At 37.9% G+C, this 23,500-nt stretch overlaps 1 protein-coding gene and 1 long non-coding RNA gene across 3 annotated transcripts; both read left to right on the top strand.

The window, feature by feature from the left end:
* Positions 1-376: 376 nt before the first annotated feature.
* LOC119849192 lies at positions 377-10,119 on the top strand. Of its 2 annotated transcripts, none has more exons than XR_006277216.1 (2): positions 377-1,488; positions 4,138-10,119. It is a non-coding gene; the product is annotated as an uncharacterized LOC119849192 (long non-coding RNA). The 2 variants fall into 2 exon arrangements; XR_006277217.1 differs by lacking the exon at positions 377-1,488 and adding an exon at positions 1,586-1,846.
* Positions 10,120-15,815: 5,696 nt separating this feature from the next.
* HOXB9 (homeobox B9) lies at positions 15,816-21,287 on the top strand. The gene is made up of 2 exons (XM_038385435.2): positions 15,816-16,582; positions 19,621-21,287. Exons 1-2 carry the CDS (start codon positions 16,075-16,077, stop codon positions 19,854-19,856), a joined length of 744 nt encoding a protein of 247 aa, XP_038241363.1. The 5' UTR covers positions 15,816-16,074; the 3' UTR covers positions 19,857-21,287.
* Positions 21,288-23,500: the final 2,213 nt, after the last annotated feature.

Genomic DNA, 23,500 nt, shown 5'->3' on the forward strand with positions numbered 1-23,500 from the left:
TTAATACAATTATTTACTTATTGGTTCATTTATATAGTCCCCAATCAGTATGAAATTGAAAAAAATATAAGACAAATTCAGAATAGGAGACCAGGTCATCTTGTCTTTAACGTGCTATGTACGTTTGTGTGTGCCATGTGGTATATATTTAATGTATGTCCCAGTTGTATATATATTGTAATAGCTATACCATAAGTGTATGCACATTTCTCTCTTTGTATGTGTGGATACAGCTAATGGATTGTTAGGTTACCTTCTCCATTCAGTTCCTTAACCCTAACTTCCAAGGCGAGGTTAAAAAGTGTATTGGGAAATCAACTTCATGTTGTTAACATTTATTTCTGTGTAGAGGGAAGAGGTCTGCCTTCCATGACTCAGATATCCATTCCCGCCTCTTTTCACAGCTCAGATCCTTGTCCATCAAAAGGTTTCTGCAATAAGTCTTTCTAAAACAATACCCAGGAATCATCCCACATATTACTGGGGAGGTTAATAATAATTGTATTAGAGTCACGCACTGGAGGGAGAGACAAGGAGAAACTCAACTTTTAGCTATAGATGTTTTCTTTTTGGGGAGGGGAAAACTCAGTCCCTGAAAAAAAAAAAACCCGTTACAGTTTCCCATTAAAACTTGACACCATGGGATGGCCCTAGCGGTCACGTCCACCTCGGATTGGTTCGCTCACCGGAAGTTGCTTTCAGACGCCTATTCCAACAGATAAGTCAACTGCCAGAGACCCGTTTTTTCCCTTCCCCCCAAAGTATATTTTGTCACAGCCCCAGCCCCACAGATCCCGGCGCAGCTCCATGTGCAGACGACCCACCCATCGGTGCTGGTGCCCAAAGCAACCCGTGACAGCTGCTTCTCGGTCCCCGTCTCTTCCCCTCCAGCCCCCTCCCCTTCTTCCATTGCAAACTGGGGGGGGGACATTTCCCTTACCTCCTTTGGGGGTGAGATGTCGTCACCAGCCAGGACTGCTGCGGTACCTTCCGCCTCCCTTCCCCGGGTTGGGGGGACCCGGCAGGGCGCGGTGCTCCCAGCACAGAGATCCCTGTGGGGGTGCACCCAGAGGCAAAGACGAGGCGTCCAGTTTGGGATTTGATGACGAGAACTCTCCAGCCCCCAGCCAGAGGGGTCCACTTTCTCCAGGCTTGAGTCCGAAACTGGGGCCACCACCAGCCCGGGACGGACCTTGCCAAAGCATCGGCACTTCTTCACAGCCTCAGGTAGCCACCAAGCCAGCAGGTTCCCAGGTGCTTTCGTTGCCTACTGACTTCACCCCCCCTGCTGCTGCCGGGCACCGGCGAGAAAGTAGCCCTTCGTCATCTTGCTCGGACGCTGTAAAGGGGGATTATGAAGCGTCCATTAGACTGAAACCCGGCTATGGATCGTCCGGGACGGGGAAAACAGAAGAGCAGCGTTTTTTCCTCCAGGAGGCTTCATTTTTAGACAGGCCTAAAGACGACCAAACGTCGCAAGAATACAAGGTGGGTACAGAAAGCAAAAAAAAAGAAGGTGAAAAGCAGGTTTGCAGTCGAAACAAGGTGATTTTAGCCAGACTGCCAAGGGGGGGGGAAGGGGGGGAAAGTGGGCTTCCGCCCTCCCTTCACTAACACAATGACCCTTTAGTTAAAAATTAATTTACAGCACCCAAGCATTCATGCCGAACTCAATTTCAGCCCTCATTCCTGAGTGGGCCCTTAGGGAAGATTTAAAAATAAAATAAAATAACCCAGCGCTTGGAAAGATTTTTTTTTTCGCGATGTCTAGGCGGTACTGTAGACGAAAACGCATTTTTGCCCTGATATTCTTCTAGCTAAGAGATCCAAAGTCACAGACAGACAGGTAAGTCAGTTATGGACACACTACGTTGGAATAAAGGTGGGTAGGCGACCGGGGAACTAATTTGGAGGGTTTCTTTTCATAACCTGCTGAGCCCTGATAATTTCCCATGTGTAGATTCCAAAGAATGTTGCATTCTTCTCATCAGACTTGCAGACACCTGTGTAGGAAACTCCAGGGCAGTTTACTGCCAATTAGACCTGCTTTTTGAATTATAATTTCATTCCAACCCTCTGAAATATTTACTTAAAGCCAGCCTTGCCTTGCCTTGTTTTTCCCTAAATGTCAGGATCTGAGGCAAAATCTCCACCCCATATTTGTCTCCCTTAGCTTGTGTGGATTTGGGGGAGAGGGAGGTTATCGTTCCAGTCCATAATCAAACATGGCTTTAAAAAACAGCTATCGCTTTCGACCCTAGAAATCGAATTAAAATGAAATCACCAAGGCTATGCAAAAATGTGGACTCACCACAACTATTTAAATGGCAAAAAGGAATTTTCTGCTGGAGGGTATATCTGAGGGTGGGGATTTCTTAAACTGCAACCAGAATCTTCATAATAAAAATACCAAATTGTGAGGTTGCACTTTTAATGGACTACCTCGCTTAACCAAGTTACCCTTTTATTTTCAAAAAGCCATTCTAATTTATTTGCTTCCTGATACATTTTAACGGCGCTATTTATATGGTTATGTAATTGCTATGCTTTTAGTGGACAAGAAGGGCTGTCTCTTAGACTTGAAATTATGCGGTCATTTCAACAGGACTGCCAAGTCCACTTACTTCGGGAGAACTCGTCCGGTTTATGTTCCTCTCCACGTCTATAGTGCTGTTTCTCCATAGAGCTTAGATAGATAGATATACATGTGCGTCATAATTATTGTAACTTTAAATTCAATATCCTGGCAGTTCCCTACTTCTATAGTTCTCTACTAACAGTGTTGAAAACCGTGAAAAAGACCTATTAGTGCAACGGCTTATTTAAACAAATTAATCCATTAATTCTTAACTGTATTCCCCTCTGAAGCTAACCTGATGTTAGCAATTTGAATATTTTATTGAAATAAGAGCACAGTTTTGTATATTTCCTTGACTGCCTTTGTCAGTCAGCATTTCTAATTCTTGACAACCGAGAATTATTAAAAGATTTAAACCTCTTTCAAAAATATCCCTGGAATCTAGGTAACTGGATGAAAGTACTAGAAGCAAAACAAAAAAACAAACAACCCCCCCAAAAAAACCCCAACAACCCTGAAAATAGTTTATGCTGTAATCTTTCGAAGTTTTTTTGGTTGGTTAATGCCTGGGAAAAAAGGGTTTACACTATGATCCCTTAATTTGGTAAAGTTAAATGTGCATATACAGATTGACTGCTCATTGGATCATAAATAAAGTTTTTTAAAAAACATTTTGGTATTCCATTATTAATGGCAATCAACTTAATGTTTCCTATATTATGCAGTACTTGCTGCTAAATTACTTTTGAAGGCTTAGCCACTCTGCCAAAATACTTTACTACTAATTAAGGAACATTTCAATTGACTGAGTCAGTAACTTTGCAGCGTCAGTAGAGACCAATAAAGATTTAAAAATAAAGTTTTTTTTTCACACTGAGAGCTCGATCCTGCCAAGCACATGAAAGCCTTTACTCACGTGAGTTGTCTAAGGGATTGTTCATGTGACTAAAGTAATGTGCTGAATTTAAGGATTGGAGTTCACATGACAATCAGTTTAACCCCAACTGCATTTAAAACTAAATTATTTGTGTTTAAATATGTCCATACTAGCCACAGAAACAAGGCTATTGACCTCTAATACATTAAAAATAAAGCAGGAAACAAAACCTGAAGCATGCTGCTGCTGAAATACAGTTTAGTGTTTGTGCCTTGCTACTGAGGAACATTTTTGGTTTTTGTCTTCCTTACAAAGCGTTCATTTATATTTAGCACCTGCAGACAATAAGAGATGTATTTTGAAAAAACTTTTAACTGTAACGGAACCAGGCCCATAGGTTTTTTTATATATATATATTTCTTAGTGTCTGAAAAATTCCTCTCCGCTGTTGGGAGACCTGATTCTGCTCTTAAGTACAAGGATCTATATCATGGAGAACAGAATTTGCTCTTACAGTTCGATTTGCTTAATTCTTCACATACTGGGGGGGACGTGATCATGCTGTAATGACATATAAGGTATGGGTCGGATTCTAGGATTTTCTATCCAGAAAATGTCAGTCTAGAAATTATTTTAGTCCCTGGAAACACATTCACTGACAGCTGTTTTTCAATATGTTCAGGTGTATGCTGGACGGACCAAAATGACGTGTCGAATGGCTTCCTATTGAGTTCTTTGACTCACTTAAATGGACACCGTCGATTTTTTTTAAAATCACTTTTCTCTGAATCATGTTGACTTTCTATTGTTGCACCTATCTCCGAAAATGACTGAAAGAGATGAGATTGAGAATTTTTTTTTAATTGTGCCCATTTGACAGCAGCAACTTGTGTCGAGTCAGGTTCACTTTTCAGAGTCAATTCCTCCTTTGTTTTGGGGAAACTTTACCACAACAAGAGGTCAAATATTATTAAATGCAATAATAAATTGTTAACATGTAATTGTAAAACCACAAACAATTGGCAGGGGGATTCAGGAGCAGGTCTAATACCTGAAGCTACCTTTAGCCTTTTTCTTTTTTTTAAATTGACCATAAATTACAAATTGATGGTGTCTCTTTCAATTTTGCAAGGATGATTATTATATCTTTTTCCCCTTATTATTTTCCACCACTCTTTTATTCTAGTACATGCACACATAAAAGTGGGATATGACATCTTATACTGGATATGATTTTCACTGGTCCTTGGAGTCTTACATAGCCTGTGGACATTTCCAGCCAATCGCTTTCGCTTCTAAATTTCGGAGATGAAGGCTGTGTCACTTCATTATCTCTGATCATGGTTATTTCACTGCGCACCTTGTATTAATTTGCTAATCGCCATTCGTGATGCTGCGGCGTTAGTCTTTGAGTCTGTATTGTAAGACTGGTCCTCGCAAAACGTGATTGATTTGCTTAATTTATGTACCCCTGAACATCAGTGAATTAATAATATAATAAAGTGGGTTCCGCTGGTAATAAGAAAAAGGTAAAACTGTGCAGTTGTGTAATATAAAGGCTTCTGGTTTTAATTTCATTCCTGGGTTGCTATCTCATATAAAACTGCTTGTGACTGGAAAATCTTGGTTATTCCATGCCTTACAGAAACTTTTTTTTAAAAGCATAATTCAATTTTTTATCTTGGATTTACAACAGATACCTGGGTTCGGTGAAAAAGGAGCTAAAAGACTGTTACTGACAGTCTAAATTCAAGTACCTTCCTCTGAATTTGGTTTACAGAGAACTAGTTTGTTTTTTTTTAGTGGACAAATTAGTTGTGTTTTCTGATTCTTTTAATTAATAGAAAATTAATTTCTTTCTTTCTTTCTTCTTTCTTTCTTTCTTTTTCTTCTTTCTTTCTTCTTTCTTTCTTTCTTTCTCATTTGCATCAAAACACAGTTACAAATGTTTGTCTTAAACTTGGCAGAGGATTGAAAAGCTGAACCTATAGCTGGCAGCTGGCTGACTGCAAAGGGTGGAAAGGAAAAAAGAAGCCCTTATACTAAATACCAGACGCTGGAGCTGGGAAAGAAATTCTTTATGTATTTGACCAGAGTGCGCCGCCTAGAGGTCAGATGAAGTGTCAACTTCACAGATTAGACAAGCCAAAATCTGGTTCCAAAACCGCAGGATGAAACTGAAAAAAATGACCAAAGATAATAGGGTGCGACCAGAATTTAACAGCTCAGTTCTCTTTGTGACATGTGACTAAATAAAACCAACGCAAATCAATTTGTGGGAAGAAAGGGAGGGGTAATATTTATTTTTTGTCTTTGTTACCGCGGTTGTAACAATGTTAAGGGATTTCAGATATATATTTTATTATCTCCTAAACCATGTGGTTAAGAAATATTCCTACGTAGGGTTTTTGTTTGTGATATACCTTTAGGCTGAAGCATAGTTAAAAAGCATTCACTCTAAAGTAATAACCCCACTGACATTTCTTCGAATGGAGCTCTTACGATGCTAGACAGTAAGGGTTTTTAAGCCAACTTTTTAATCTTATCCATTTAAATGCGATAAGCACCTTCCATATGTAACACATTCTGGTTGAAAATATTCCCCCATTCTTACAGAACTGATGACAAATACTCCCAGAGGCTAGTTCTGATGGATGAGAACCCTGACAAACAGCTGTTATAACAATATTTTAATAAAACCATAGCGTGGTGCAGGTCTAAATAAAGCACAAGGAAACCCATAAAGAGAACTTGAGCGTCAAAAGCAGAGAGAGAGAGAGAGAGAGATACATATATTGATATATACGCATACACTTTCATTTTCCCTTGTCTATTAATTATTTTAGCAGGTATTTTGACGAGTGGAAGTGTCCTATAGCTAAGATATCCATTAATTATATGAGAGCACTAGCTGGTCTGTGACGCCTAAATTTAAAACCTTTTGAAGAACTTTCGCAACAGCCGGGGGGGGGAGGGGATCCCATTACTTTAAAATGTTATTCCAGCTCAAGGATTAAACCCAATATATAGTTTATGTAGTTTTATTATGATTATTATTAAGATCTGCGTTATTTATTTTAAACCTGGTCGTGAAATTATATGGCACATGCAGTTTTGTACTTCACACTTATCTAGGTCGTTTTATTTATGTTTCAGTCTGTAATTTGATGGGGGGGTGTATTTAATTTCCAAATGTGAGCAGTGAAAGCTCAATGATAAACATATTCTTCCATTTTGTTGTTTTGCATAAGTGGAAGAGCTCTCAGTACCAATGTCACTCCAATACTGGAAGCTTTGAAGAAGATAAATGAAAAATGTTTGATCCAGTGGTTTCAATTTTTAAAAAAGTCTCTGTAGCAGATAGAATTCAATATAAGACGTTTTGACATGTGTGGGGTGTGGATTATTTGTCAATGAAACGCAAATAAAGTTTGATAGCAATATAGCCTTTTGATTTTTTTCCAGAGTTTGATTTAAACTTGAACCTGCCCCTCTCTGGTGCAGAGTCATGACTGTGATCAAAAATGAAACGATACATTTGAAATAAAAAGTGCATCTTTATTTTAAATCCCAGTCGATGCCAGAGAGGTTTACTAATATTTTTTCTATGTCTTGTAATTTTCAAAAAAAGGTCTAATATTGCACAAAAATAAAAATCTAGGATGCTGGATATTCTGATCGTAAATTATTTCTCTTTTTATAATGTATGGTTTGATGGTGTTGTTGTGGTGTTCTTTTAAATCTGTGTTTTCTTTCTGTTCACCGCCGCTGATGTGATGTAAACTGTTTGAAGTTCAACAACATGGCTAAGTTTATTGTATTTCCGGTACAATAGATTTATATACCACCCCGTCCAGTCTTTAAAGGCTTTGCAAATGAAATGAAGCTAAGTTATAGTCAAGTTTCAGGCTCCTTCCTGCATCTCTTGAACTCGGACTAGTTGTTGTTGTGGGTTTGGTTTGGTTTGGTTTTTCTTCTAACGAACTTTTAAAGGCTAGGAAACTTGTACTTTAGAAACACGGCTATCTTTACTTTATTGTCTGTCGAGTGAGTTGATTTATTATTTAACCCACTTATTGAAGAATACAACGCTCGAGGTAAGACATTTAATTTATATTTTATGACATTTAAAAAACGAGGGCAGCGGGAAAACTGAAGTAGAAAATCTCAGTGTTATATTTTTTAAAAGAATCTAAATTTAAATCGTTTCATGTGCTTGAAAAGTTCTAAAAGTCTTCTAAGAATTAAGGAAATCTCACAGAACCTTGAACCTCAGCAAAAACTCCCTTTTGGGCTGTTATCCAACCATCTTTCCTCACCCTCTCCTCAGCTTGCTAGGTCTAATTCTTCCCCTTTATAAAATTGGTAATTATTTTATATAATCACTATAAACATGTCATTTATATATTCAGTGCAAAAAAGGACAAGTTCCTTAAAGTTGCTAGGTTATAGCTATAGAAGAGATGTGGCGATGCTCTTCCTATTGTTCCCCTCGATTCAAACTTTTTGAAAAATTGGCTTAAGTTATACTCACTTTTTGGGGTGTGGGAGAGAGAAAATTAATTATGATTTTTGATTTCCAGAATTCACTGGTTTTATGTTATTGTTATTGTCAGCAGGAAGTTATCAAATAGTTGTTTTTTTTTTTTAACAAAAATCAAATTTTTCAAAAAATATTTTCATACGGGAAAAGATGCTTTCAATTGCTTTTATTAAAAGCTTGAGGAATTTTTGGGCTCTACTTATAGCTGAGATAATCTTTTGTTTCTCAAAGTCAATAGTATTTCACTGTTTCCTCTAGTCTATTTGTAAACTATTTGTAAAGTCCTGCAGGAGAGATCCGTTCTAGACACTGTACATAGGAAATAATCTGAATGGATATTTCGTGAAATCGTAGGGGTTTTTTGTCTTTGAAAAGACCCTTTTGTTGCTTTTGTTTCCTAGCAACTGTTTTCTATTATAAAAGTTCAGATTCCAAGTGATGTCAAACAAAATGGCCGCCCAGGCGCCTTTCTTGGTAATTTTAGCCTTTGACCCAGGAATGAACTAGAACTGCTTTGTGAATTAGGTAGTTTCATGTTGTTGGGGTTTTATTTTTAAACACAAGAACATAAAACTACCTGATTTACTCCAGTTATTCTCCTCGATTTTGTTTATTCAGGCAGTTGGATCAGAGGAAAATGATAGGTACGTTTATTCATTCATTCATTCATTCATTCATTCATTTATTTTCTGCTCAAACCATATTAACGAATTTTTAGTATCTAAGGGCTAAGCAAGTTGGCAACAGTCCCTATTAGCTTTGCAAAAAATAAATAAAAATCAGGGATTATGCATGCAGGGGTTTGGGGGGGTTTTCTTCAAAATTCTGTTTCAGTGCCATTTTGCAAGAATGTATAATGACGCACAAAACAATTTAACAATTTATGAAGGGCTCCATCCTGCTCCTGCTAAATTCAGTGGGATCAGGATCCGTTCCCGACAGGAGATTTCTTAAAAATATTTTCTCTAATTCCTTTATGTATATAAAGGGAATGAAGTTTTTTTTATTTTTGGAATAAGAAATCCACATCTATGCTTAAATTATAAAATATTAGTTCAGGGAACACACTAAAACTCCCTCCAGGTTTCTTCGGTTGCCCCATATTACTCAGTTATGTTCATTATAAACCCTATTGCGAAAATGCATACACATATAACTTTCTATTTTATTTATTTGAGCATAAGCTTTCGTGAGCTACAGCTCACTTCATCGGATGCTCACGAAAGCTTATGCTCAAACAAATGTGTTAGTCTCTAAGGTGCCACAAGTCCTCCTTCTCTTTTTGCGAATGCAGACTAACATGGCTGCTACTCTGAAACCTTTCTATTTCAGTTATTTCACTATGATCATACACAGCTTGAATGGTAATGTGCAATCGGTTGTCTCTTGAGTTCTCCTGTTTCTTCTCTACCTACATTCGAAATAGACATGATAGCTACAATGTGAGTTTAACATAATATGGACTAAGAACAGATGCTACTTATATACTCCACATGCACGTTGGTGTTTTCTATACTGATGATAAAAATATTCATACAGGTGGGTACACACGCGCCTCCATGTGAGGCTGTAGATAATTTTCTTTCGTTTTAGTAGTAAAACAACAATTTATCGTTTAACTTAAAACATATGATCTTCAAATGAAGCTAACCAAGGATAATGCATGCAAAAGTGTTTAAATACAAGCCTCCCACTGTGGTAGAAATATTGATGATCAAAGTTATTTCTCGGTAACCTAAAATATTCCACGTTAGTAGGCTCCTAAAAATTATATTTATACTAAGTAATGATATCAAAGAATGGAAATACCTTTCTGTATATCAGTTTCTGAAATGAGCATAAAAGTAAATAGTATATCGTCTGGGACGAGATTTTTTTTAAGTGTGCTTACCTCACACTTTGAGTTTCGAATTACTAAAGATTGAGGTGATATCCAAGTTTAGAATATCATCTGCTATTTCTTCTGTAATCGAAGGATTGCTGTGAATTCAGTTTATTCTAGGGTCGGAATGGTAAAAAACTGTTTTACAGCCTTTAACCAGGGGCATGCTTTATCCCTGCAACTGGTGATTGTTGTAGGCAATGTGCCCATCTTCCCTATTAAACTAGCAGCCATTCAGGGGGAAAAAACGGGGGGAGGGGGGAAAGAAGTCAGCATAAAACTATTTGCATTCCATACTTTTAATAAGTTCTGTAAGTCTTTATAATAGAAACAAAGTGATATTTATGTTATCACCAGAACATTGCTCAGGAAATGAACAATCTTGCAAAGTTAATAATCAACGATTAGGTAATAGTATCCCCATAAGGCGAACACTAACCTGTCTTGTAAAGGCATGGCCTCCAGATTTTGATCTCACTTGCACCAATGTAAAGACAGCAGCAGGGTTCATTGAAGCTAATGGAGTTACAGTGCTGTAACTGAGATCAGAACCCCCCCCCAACCCCCACGGTTGAAAACAGAACTGGGTCTATTTTCCAAAGGGCGCTGGGAAGGAAAAAAGGGGAAACATCCTATTTGTGAATTAAATACTAGTTGCCATGATGCATCTGATTTGCCTGGCTTGTATCTGAAGTGGTTTGTTTTCTTTTCATTCCAAATCAGAAGGATAAGAGCGACTTCACCTGAAGAAGCAACGATGTTGGGATTGCTTCAGAAAGCTCCGTATAATAACTGATTCGTTTGCAAAATAACATCAACTCCTGCTCTACACTATCCCCCCGCCACAAACACGAATGACAATGAACAACTCCTGTTAAATGCAACAATAACCCCTAACATCTTATTCTTTCGCAGCGTTCCTGTCTACCTAAAATTCTCTCAACCCCATTCAGTATGAGTCTAAGCTGCTGGCAAAGTGCTGTAAAAATAGCTATTTGAAAGAATACCCCCCATCCCGCTCTCTCTTTTTTTTTTTTTTTTTTTGGCAAGGTCTCATGCCATAGATTTTATTGAAGCAATTATTTAACGACCTAATTCTAGTGTGCTTTTCTTTTCCTTCCGTCCCTGGGTGGAAGCCACCGGCCTTCTCTCACTACCCCGGCTTGTTAATTCCATTTCTCTCTTCCCCTCCAATAATATGTTTGGGTCCCAATTATATCCCAAGACCCGATTCGGATCCCACTAACCCAGCAGCCACTCTACTGAAGTCAATGGAGTTCCATGTGTGAAAATCCACATGCAACCAGAGGAGACTCAGACCCCCACTTATTTCAAACAACTTATAACATTCTTTCAAAGGGCGGAAGACTGTAGCATCCACAATACTGGTTCAAAGCGACAATCCCACTTTATTTTAATTTTCTTTCCCACGGCTTGTCCTTTAAAAGGCACACAAGGTTTTACTGAGCCAGGGGTCTAAATGCGTTATTAACTGCTAAGATTACAACCCTCATTTCGGATTGTGTTTTTAGCCAGAGTAAAGTTTCGTTTCTTGCCCACATGTGTAAGTTGTTTTGCTTCTCTTCAGACCAGGATATTCCCCCTCCTTCCCCCCAAGCCACTCACCACTTGCGGATTTTGAACAGACGGCGTTGTTCATACTCAGATGCGACATAGGAAATGGTAAAGGTAGATGCTTCTGCTTTTAGGCTACATAAACTTATTTCGCTTTTTGAAAGAAAGGTTTTACTCTTCAGGACCTTTTTGATTATGATGATGATTATAATTATTATTTTTATTATCATCATTATTATTATTATTATTATTCGCCCTCCTCATGAGTTTTGCAAGTACCCCGACTGAATTTCCTTTCATTTTAGACTCGTGTAAATGTAAAAAATCTGTTTTATGCTGTTGTTTTATGATGTGTTTTGAATTCTGCTTCCTTTCTCTTTTTATTTCCTTTTAATCAGTTATTAGCTTGGTTATTATTCTTTAATGCTGAATGTTTTTCACAGCTGCAGAATGAACGCTGGATATTTGGGGTTATCTTGGAATCTGGCCCTTCAATCTCTCGATAGCTATGAAGTTCATTCCCAACTTTTATTCACTCTATTGCCCTTATCTACTGAAAAGAAAAACTACATGGCACAGTGAATTTCTCTTAAATGAAAGGATATGATACATATTGTGCCCAGACGCCATATTGGCCTCTTGGCTCAGAAATCCTACAATCCTTACCCAATTCTGTCTTAAGATAAAACTATTGAGGTCAATGGGTTTTTTGCCCTAGAAAGGAATACCGGATCAAAGCTTTTGTGTCCTCAGAACTGTTCCATCTTCTTCAAGTGGAAGATAAGGAAGAAAAATATCATGGAAAACGGTGCCATTTCTAATAAATGGCAACAACAGGTTTTTCTTTAAAAAAGAAAGGGGTTAAATATGTTTCCAGTAAGAAATGGATCATCTTTTTTTTTCTTGTGCCAGATCTTATAAATCAGTAAAATGTGACTGTTTCACCGAGTTAAAATCTTCATTTAAAACACACTTTATATTTGACTGTTTTCAGCAGAGAACTATCAGCCCAAGTTGCTGATTGTTCAGGGTGAAATTTGGCAGATGTGTATTTCAATGGGAAGAGCTATTTAGAAATTATTTCTTCCCCTCCGTAAACAATAAATATTATTTATAAATAGCAGCTGGGTTCAAAAGCTTTGGCTTTCCAGTTCAAGCACAAAATATTTAGCATTTTTCCTCACAGACAAAAGGACTTGGAAAGTTTGGCAGGGATGCTGAAAACAAAACCAAAAAAAGCTGCTATTCTAGATTTCTGGAAAATAACTGTTCCCATTCCGCTTCCTGTATCCAGTTCATAAATGCACAGCTCTAAAATGAATCCATCTAGTACATAAATCAAGCAGAACTTGTACGTCATCTGTCCAAATATATCAAAGTTGCACCAGCGCAATTTACATTGAGAATCTCTAATATAGTCAATTTCTCTTTTGCTTTTCCTGGTCCAAGTTATTTGCAAAGCACTTAACTTTTCATGCAGTTTCTGGTGTGTGTCGTTATTATTATCCAATTCTCTACAATGTACACCAAAGAAAACAGTACACACATAAAAGTGCATCTTCACAACAGATAGATTTGGTATTAAAATATAGCTGTGAAGAAGAACACAGACCATCCTCCAACCCTCCTTTGCCCCCCCAAAAAGGATACAAGAAGATGAAGTATGGGTGATGCAAATGAAAAATAAACCATCGGACAAACAGAAACCTCCAAAGTAGCCAAAATACTGCAGATCATTCTGCAGATCTCCTTGTGTGGTTTCCATTCACTAGGGATCCTAAGACCTTTGGATTCTGTTTCAGCGTTACGCTCTTGGGGTCTTTGTGGTTTTAATTTATATACTACAGAATATTATATACTCAGCAGCTGACATGCTTCATAATTATTTATAGGAGGTGCACTAGGATTTTTCCAAGAATATATTTATTACAGGTAAGACGTGCCCAATTTATCTTGCAACCCCAGAACAGGTGTTTGGCTTCAATTAATGTTCAATAGTTCCATACACACTTATTCACCATCACCACCACCGCCGCCGTGGCTGTTTATCCATCATTTATATCATAAACACACTCCCACCAGCCAACCAAGTTTGAGGGCCACAATGCACTTAAATCTGTCCACTCCTTTTCAAGCTATCATAACATTTGGAGAGTTCCTCCAAATCCGTTATGAGAGAGACTGAGTTTTGAAAATCATTCCTGTAAGGCAATACAGCTGAGAAAGATGACAAAGTACTCAGCAAGCTCGTATTTCACTTTTAATAACATCGGGGTATTTTCATTTCTGAGCCTTTTCGACTCTTAGGGAAGTTTTTAAAAAAGTTAGAAAACGCAAGGATTACCCAAGGCGTTTTACACAAACCCTTTTTGTTATTGGTACATACTGGAGATTGTTCCTTAAGGAGCCCGGTCCCGCACACTTACCCAAGAGAGTAACTATGATTATGAGGAGCCCCATGGAACTCAGTGGGTCAGAATTCTGTTCTTCCATCGATTTATATCCAATTGGAAATGGAGTTACTTTGGATTTACCCTGATGTAAGTGAAGGTAGAATCTGAACCAGTGGGACTCGTCACCTGTGTAAATGTATTCACGGCACTATTTCAAGATCCCAGACCAGTGGATATGAACATATCATAGAAGGGTCTGCAAACCGTGAAAGAAATAGCGCTTTTGTTGTTATTGCCAGATGTATGTATTGATGTGATTAAAAATATTAAATACAGGATTGAATATTTACAATCCTTACACACCCACCACCCCGATTTATTTTAGAGAAGAGCCTATTTACAAATAAGAATTTATCTAGAAGAAGACACATCCAGGAGATTTAGACATATGTCATTCTACAGCTCACTTGCTTGCATAAGACACATTTTGTAGGAATTAAGGGAAAATGTAAAGGCTTGGGGATTGGTTTTTAAGTGTCTTTAACATTTTCCACTAGTAAAATGCCTTTGTCTTAGAGATGTTTCACACACATTGTGTGTTATATCTATAGCTATATCTCTATCTATATAGTAAGAGAGAGAGAGAGAAGAAAGATTTGTTTTGCTTTCTCTTAATTGGAAGATGGTCACTTAACACCCAATATCTGATTATTAGTCAGCTCCTAAAGACATATCAAATATACATCAGAGTAAATTTAGAAAATATTCTTAATGGGTAATATTTTTAGCAAGTTATATTCGATTAACTTTAAAAAGAATTCCGTGTTAGGAGAAGAACTCTAGAGAGATGCAAAGAGGCAAATCCGTCCAGACTGTATGTAGCTCAGCTGAAGTCCGGGGATAATTTTGCACATAGTCACAGCAGAATTTAACCAGCATTTAAAATCTTCGTGTAACCCTCTTGGAAAGAATGCATCTGCCATAATTTGGCTGGACGAACGCTGTTTCCTCTACGGTCCAGACTAGTTATTAGCTGTATCTCGTTAAAAGCCTGTTACTCGTTTCCTGAGCTATTAGCAAAAAGAAATCCATCCCGTTTTAAAAAATCATGTTTACATACAAGTGGAATTTTTTTTCATACATGTATATATATGAATGTGGAAGAGGGGTAGGGTGGCGAGCCATAAGCTGCAGCCTACAATGTGAAAGCCTCCTTCTTCCCCCCCCTTTTCTTTTCCACAGGCAATAAATTTAAGGCTATAAAAATCAAAGAAAGCTAATGTAAGTGTTATTAAACTATTTAACCGTCACAAGTGTAACGCATTCTGTAACAAAGCAGGATCCGTGCCACACTGTATTTTACTAGCCTTGTAAAGTTAAAGGAAAGCTTCTAGTTTCAAGCGGTATATGCGACTATTTCAGCCCTAGCAACACAATCCTGGGGTTACACTGGTGAAGTACAGAGACATGCATTCTTACTTTTTCCATTTTAGACAAACCCAGCTATAGACAATGGAGGTATTATGGTCCGCCCGGCAAAATTATGATGTCAGATACATTACAATGACATTTGAAATTTCAAATCTACTCCGGTTATTTTCCTGTGTTAAGAATCCAATTTTTGACCCATTCCAGAAGGGTGAACGCTTTATAACCAGAGCCTTCCCTAGTTTAACAATGCATGAACATCGCTCTCTAATAACTAACTTTTTGGCCGAATTGTACACATTCTCCGGCTTGTTACAATTGCACTTGGGCAACTGAATGGCAAAGCTTTGCTTTCGTTTCTATTCCCCGCCACACGATGGTTATTAAAGCCAGAGAGACCCGCGTGTTGTGTCGCCCCCTCCCCTTTATGTTTCAGAAGCAAATCTATGAAGGCGTATTAGCCCCGCACTGTATGTTTCGTGGCTTTCTAAACTACTGACGTTTTGCAACATTGCATAAACATAAAACAATCCATCCTTGATATGGAATGCAAGGGCGAATGACAGCGCTGCTCAGCCCCCTCGCCTTCGATTGATTTACGCCTCTACTGACGCTTTATCAGGCGCTCGAAAAAAGTTTGACCAATCATTTTGCTAGGAGCTCACAACACAGCAGCCCAACTGTACTTTGTTGGCTAGGAAGTTGGAGAAGGGGGTAGCGTACAAATCTAGATCTGTCCTCTCTCTCTCTCTCTATATTTTTCCCTTCATTGAACCGTGCTTTGTATGATGTCTGAGAATGTCCATTTCTGGGACTCTTAGCAATTATTATGTCGACTCTATTATAAGTCATGACAGTGAAGACTCGCCTTCAGCTAAATTTTCAACTGGGCAATATACAAGTTCCAGGCAAGCTGGACATAATGATCATCTAGAATTCCCCTCTTGTAGTTTCCAGCCAAAACCTCCAGTTTTCAGCGCCTCCTGGACTCCTCTGAATCCTCATTCTTCTGGTACCCTTCCTTCGGTCTATCATCCATATATTCAACATCAAAGCGTCCCTTCTGATAGCAGGTATCTACGAAGCTGGCTGGATCCAGTGCCCAGAACAGAGAACATACCCGGGCAGGGATCAGTTAAATCAGAGCCTCTGCTGGGGCACCCCGGGGAAGTCCATAAACAAGGAGCACAGGAGTACAATTTAGAAACTTCTGCTGGAAGGGAGGCGATCGTTTCCAATCAAAGGCCCAGCTTCGAGGACAATAAAGTTTGTGAAGGAAGCGAGGACAAAGACAGGCCAGATCAAAGTAAGTTATAAAAGTGAGGAAGTAAACAGTATAAAAGCTGAGGCGGTGCAATAAAACGGGACAATGCAAAGCAAAGTTAAAATCATGTCTGAAAGAAAATCTCTCAGATTACTGGTGCCAACCTAAAGGACAGGAGATGGTGGTGGTGGAAAGAGGTGGTGGTGGGGAAGAGAATGGCATTGCTTCGATTAAAACTCCTTACGCAGTGTAGAGTCCAGAGCAAATGCAAAAAGCTTGATCAAGCCTTCCTCTTTGCTGGCATGCATTCTTTCCAGACTTATTCAAAGCTCCAAAACCGTTGCTTTCCTAGCAAAGGGTGATGTTAGTGGGGAGGGGAAAAAACGTAAATATTGGGAGGAAAGGGAATGGAGGATGAAAAATGGAATCAAACCGGGGGAGGGGGTGAGAAAAGAAAAAGGTGGAAGAGTTCACGTGGAGAAGTAAACAGCAACAATGTCTATTTCATGCTCGCTGCTCTTATTTACCTTGAGAGATCCAAAGTTGACGGTCTGCCTCGTTGTTTCATCTGTCACGTTGCCTCTTTTTTGTTGTTTATGAAATGTAGGGTATGAATACTTCAGAACCACTCTTCCAAACAGGAAAGAGGGTCTGAACTTAAGTCTTTATTTGTACTGAAGCAGATTGGTGACCTGTTAAACCTAAACCTGTGTCTCTTTCGTGAATTGTTTTCTGAAAAGTGGAGCAAACGCTTGCATTTATAATACATACATATATGTATAAAGCTGCACATTTAGATGCACACACACACACAGCTTTAGACACAAAACAAGGACATTCGAGCAAAATATCACGCGTGTTAGCTTCTCGTTAGCTCGTGCTTCTTTATTGTACCTGAAAGGTAAAACAGGGCTCTTCTCAGTCTAGAAAGAGGAGGGTGAAACCAGTCAAGATTCAGTCCCGTTATAAATATTTTGCATGGAATGCACACTTTTTTAAAACGAACTTGACAGCCCAATTCATAGTGTATCCAGGAGCAATATTCGCCGAAGGAATAACTCTCCAGCATGTTTAGAACGTGTAATTACACATTGATTTCTCCCCCCCCCTTAAATTATCTTTATTTTATTTTTTTTTTGCAACGTGTAACAGATATTGCAATTGTAACTACGTGATTACAAATAAAAATATACATTTTCCCGGTGTGCAGTGGTGGCGTTATGTCCATCATTTAACTTACCCCGTGCACAAAAAGAAAGTCCTAGTCTATTGTACTGGGCAGAGATCCAGAACAAACTGCGAGTGAGGTGAATGATTTGGGAGAATTACAGAGCCAGGCTCGGTGCTCAATGTCCCTGAAACGGAATAAATACAAATCTTGTCCAGGACAGCGTTGTGAAGGTGCAGTTATCCACGCTAATAGGCTACTCTGTGGTTTCTACGGTGTGTAGTTAAGAGGCAAATTGTGTTTTAAATAACAGTTTGATTTTCGCTGATGTTGATAGAATGCCAGCAAAAAATCTGTAACAGGACTGGAAGAGGGAGCTGGTTTTCAGAGAGCATTCCCACCACTCCCACTGGCTGTTTTATTTTTTTTAAAAAATTACATAATAAGGAAGCTCTTGCCGCCGCAATATTTTCATTTATTTGTTGGATTTTAAAAGAACGACCTGCCCCAAAAATCATTTCTCATTGGCTTTCCTGGATTAAAGGATTGTATAGAGTCACTAGATCAACCTATTCTTCCTGTATAAAATGTCATGTTTTTTTCCAAGAAGATCTTTTATGAAGAAGAGCCTCTCCGTTGCCATTAAAAGATAGGTAGCAGGATTAACGGTATCAATTATTAACAGCTTTCTTCCTCTTTAATATTTAATTCTGCATATTAGATCAAGTCAATTCCACTAAGGAAATAGCCGTGCAAATTTGTAAGATGAAGTACTTACAGTGGGAGATTAACAGGATTATTTTAAAAATATTCAATACATTTCCTTTTACGTAGAGGAAACGTTGTGTTGGTGTGTGCGTGTGTTTTTTTTTTTAATATAATGCTCCATTTAATTTATGTTCAGGTTTATGGCTTTATCTGTAATTTCAGAAGAAGCAAAGGAAGTAAAGCAGAAGACTGTGATCTGGTCATAATCTTTTCATTTTATTCCCCCAAGTCAGTTCCATGTTTACATGTAATTAGTAGAAGTGTGCAAAGCATTTCTTCCCCCAAAAATATTTCAGCACACCTTCTTGGTGACAAATTCACCAGCATACTTTTGGCACCTAAAGCTAGTGTGCTGTTAGTGCAAATGGTCCGAGATACTGTACTCATCAGACTTTGTTTCTGATCTTTGTTCCAAAATCTTTTTGCCTCCACCTTGATTCGATGAAATTATTGGAAAGTGTTTATAAAATGTTCTTCTTTCCAATACCACGTTAAGCGGGGGGGGATGGTGTGTATGTAACTTTGCTTTTCTATTGCATTACTTACATTTATAATACTGCAAATGCAATTGTGTTTCTGGATAACATTGACCAGAGCCCACTGAAGTGATGTTTATTAGCACTATTGCTTGGCACTTAGCAAAAATAGGCATGATTTATTGATGCCTTATTCAGAAGTAACCTATGTATTTTCTTAAGTACAATGCAGATAGGAATGGATATAGTCATATGTATACACACATATCTGCAAAGTATGCCTATAGATGCATAAATTACTCTCTACGTGTGTGTGGATTTAGGCACATGTACACATACATGCATCTATACACGTATAGGTCCAGATCCTGCAAACACTTTAGGGCGTGCTTAATTGTACTACCTTGGAAAACAATGGGGCCACTCCAGGTGGTCAAGCTGAGCACGTGCGTAATTGTTTGCAGGATCGGGATCCTATACATCAACCATACGCACAAGTGTGTGGATATACTTTTGTAAACATATATGCTTTTCAAGTAGCCTTTTCCTGGTAACTCATAACTCAGTAGACATTTATTCATATATATAAATTTGGCGATATTATTGATTAAGACCATTCTGAGAAACGAACAGGATACAGAGTATTGATCTTGCTGCTTGTCTTTCAGCCAACCCAGCGGCCAACTGGCTCCATGCCCGCTCCTCCAGAAAAAAAAGATGCCCTTACACCAAATACCAGACCCTGGAGCTAGAGAAGGAGTTTTTGTTCAATATGTACCTCACCAGGGACCGTAGACACGAAGTGGCCAGACTCCTCAACCTGAGTGAAAGACAAGTCAAAATCTGGTTTCAGAACCGAAGGATGAAAATGAAGAAAATGAACAAGGAACAGGGCAAAGAATAAGATACAGAAGGCAAATGCCATGCTCTATCTCACAGCTTACTCTATATTTATGGGTGATAGCTTCCGAACTATACTAATGATGACACATAAAACATGGGGGTTTTTTTGGTTCCACCTTCGCAAGCCGGAAGTTTATAATTTTTTTCGTACTGTTGCCAGTTAGAAAGCTACTAATGTGAAGGTGAAAATCCTGATTTAGGACACATGCTGGGTTTTGTTTCTATTCCTTGTTGTGGTTTCCCCCCCCCCCATACAGTGTAGACATACCAGGTCCATAGGCTTTGTTGCCATCAGGATATGATGCCTCTATTTTCTAAATGAAAGACAAACAAAAATTCCAACAACCACCACCACCTTGTCACAAATAAACATAGTCTATGCCCATGACACATCCCATTGTCTTTCTGTAACCACGTTACATGATTGTGTCTCTTAACCGATCCCCACCACACACCCACATACATAAATTGAAGTGGCAAAGAAACCAGACCATTTACTAGAAGGCAGACACATTCTTAAGATTCGAGTTTAATTGCATACAACAAACCATTTTCAATTCACCAACTTTATGCCGGTGTATTCAGATTAATGACAGTCAAATATCCCACTGCGCCTCTGTTTTATTTTTTAAATTGTTTTAATCGCTCTGTGGTGGATTAATGACTTTGATCAGAGAATTTAGTGTAATCTTAGAAATAATCCTCCCAACCTGGTAGTTTTATACGGGATCATTTGAAAAGTCTATCAGAACAAAAGTGTTAACTGTTTAGCAAAAAACAAACAAACAAAACAAAACACAAAACAAAACCCCAAAACAAAAAACAACCCCCAAACAAACAAAAAGAAAAAATAAAAACAAAAAAGACAAAAAAGACAAAAAAAACCCCTTCCAACTTATTTCTAACTTTTAGAGGGAAAAAAGACATTTTTCTAGTTAAAAACAAACAGAAAACAAAAAAAAAAACCCTACCTAAGTAGATCTAAGAGAAGGTAAACTTGTGTTCTTAGTGTTAGAGTATTTATAATTTATTGTGAAATGAATTTTCCTAAAGAATTAGATTGTTTCAGAGGTAAAGTGCCACGGCTGTTGGTTGTACATTTCTTTCCCCTGATATTTCAGATGAGAAGTTTATACTTGAATATTTCCTTCTGATCTGTTAGAAATTAATTAATCACGTTTTACATTGATACCTTGTTTACATTACATTATAATACGTGCTGTTGCATTTCCACACGAAAAAGAACACTGTTACTGGTTGAGTGACATAAAAGAATTGTGATTGTCTTGTGGTTGGCTTTTGTGTGTGTGTGCGTGTGTGCATTTAACGTAACAAATATGTATCCTAATTGTTTACAAAAGAGGTCTCATTTCATGCTGGAAGGAATTGAATTCTCATCTGAAAGATCTCTTGGAGGTTTCTCTATACCAGTCCAACCAGGACTGTGATTCCTTATTGCTCTGTAAGATTTAACTTTTTTTTGGGGGGGGGGATAAGGGGGTAGAGGAGCGGGAGGGAGATAGGGAGATGGGGGAGTAACTTTAGTACAAGTTGACTATATGGTGGGTATTGTAAAATGTGTCTGTGATTGTGTTTCTGTGGACGTTGACGCTTGTTTTGTTTCCAATGTGGCTTTTTGAGTATACGTTGAGATCTTCAATTGTTACTTTTCAAAGAATGATGACGAATATCAAAATAAACCTACCTTTTTTTTTTCGTGTGCACATTTGTAGACCAAGCTACCAAAAGTCTTTTTAGGAATAACACAGTGTATGGTGGCAAGTTTTAATAACAACAACAACAAAAATGTAAAAGAAGAAAAAAGAAATATTTCTGGTGATGTGTGAGCAAAACAATACAATTCTAATTTCATAGACAAGAAAACTGCTTGTACTTTTAGGAAAAGATTTTTATACTACTAGAGATTCGAGAGTGATATTTTCATCTTCGGAGAGTGCGCCTGCTTTTAGCTTATCCCAAGATCAGAGGCAATAGCGGCGCTTTTCTGTACACTGCAATTTACACACGTTTAGTTTTCTCCCATTTAAAAAAAAATGTTTCAGTCGTCTAGAAACCAGATCTGAAAATGTTGAAGCCCAATCTTCAGACGCTTTTTAAGCCTAGACTTTTCTCATGTAAAACTTTCCAACTTTAACTGCTGAAGAGATTCAGTGTGTTAAATCTAACCTAACTTCACATTGTATGGAAATTTTCCTTCTCAAAAGAAATTCCAAAAAACCAGGATTTCCCCCCATTTTGAGCTGAAAAAAAGGGGAAAGGATCATTGGGTTTACTTTCAAAATCATCTGAAATGAAAAGCAAGGATTGGGCCTGTTAAAGTTTGGGGTTCTGTATTTTATATTTTGTTCTCTCTCTCTCTCTCTCTCTCTCTCTCTCTCTCTCTTCATTTAATGAAGGACAAATGAATCTAAAGGCTAGTTTTAACGAACTGAATATACTGCCTAAATCTGGCATATGTTTCCAAACTGATCCAGGACAGGCTTATCTAAACACACTATTTAAAAACAAACAAATGATCAAATAATACCCCTAACTTAATTCACTTGTTCAATCTACTGGACTCTAGGATATAACATCTCTTTTCACTTTCCTTAGCATTGTGGTGATGAGCGGATATCTTTAAGGCAACAATGAAATAAGCTTTTTAAATATGGTAAAAAATGTTACTTCATTTTAGTAGAGGATTTTGTTTTTTTAAAGAGCAAATTGTTGGAAAACCTGTTTTCTGTTGCACAAGCCCAAATGTATTTTCCACAGATGTTTAATGCTCCAGAATAAAAATCGATTTTAGAACAACAATACCTATTTCTCATTGTGTTATACTGCTTCATCTAAAATTTCAGAAATGTTTTTAGTGTTTTCCTGAGTTCTATAGTGGCTCGTTAAGTGTATTATAAAGATCAATTTTTTACCAGTGTCCACAGAAGAAATGAAATGAATTCACTTCCAGTGTAGTAAGTGTTTCCTGGCTTCTACTCTAACCTACTCCGTTTCTAAATCAATTTTGCAAAGTATTTCTGAGACCTTCCTTCTTGGGTTAGATGCACCGTTATTTTAAATCTAGATAGGCTACAATTGCCATAAGGTGAGTGGAGAATTTAAAAAAAATCATTCCAAACGAAATAAAATATTCCCACCTATGGTAGGAATGACCAGAATATATAACATAGGATTCCTTTTCCCTAGGGCTTGATAGGTAACTCCTGATTTAGAAGTCGTTTTACACTTTATGTCTCATGCAGAAACATAAGTGCCTGGAAAGTAAAACAAACAAACAAAAATTAGACCCTAAAGTTCAGATCAGCAGGAAACAATGAGAAATACAGCCAGGATTCCCGTTCCCCTAATTTTGTTAACATAAAGAAAGAGTGCTCTAAAAGCCAACATTTTACTTTAAAAAGATGGGGGGGGGGAATCCTCTTTCTATGGGGTAGCCCAAAGAAAACAAAATAAGTTAAAAGATTTTTGGAGCTTACTGGAGAAAGAGAGGAAGGGAAGTAACTTGTCATAAAAAAATACGTGCAGTGTGCTGCAGTAAAAGAATATGACCGCTATAAAACTTTACAGGGTATAAATTTCGGAAGGTTAAAGAACTAAACGGCTGTAAAGCAAACAGTGCAAGAA

The sequence above is a fragment of the Dermochelys coriacea genome, chromosome 27, assembly GCF_009764565.3.
Source record: "Dermochelys coriacea isolate rDerCor1 chromosome 27, rDerCor1.pri.v4, whole genome shotgun sequence".
Taxonomy (NCBI): Eukaryota; Metazoa; Chordata; order Testudines; family Dermochelyidae; genus Dermochelys; species Dermochelys coriacea.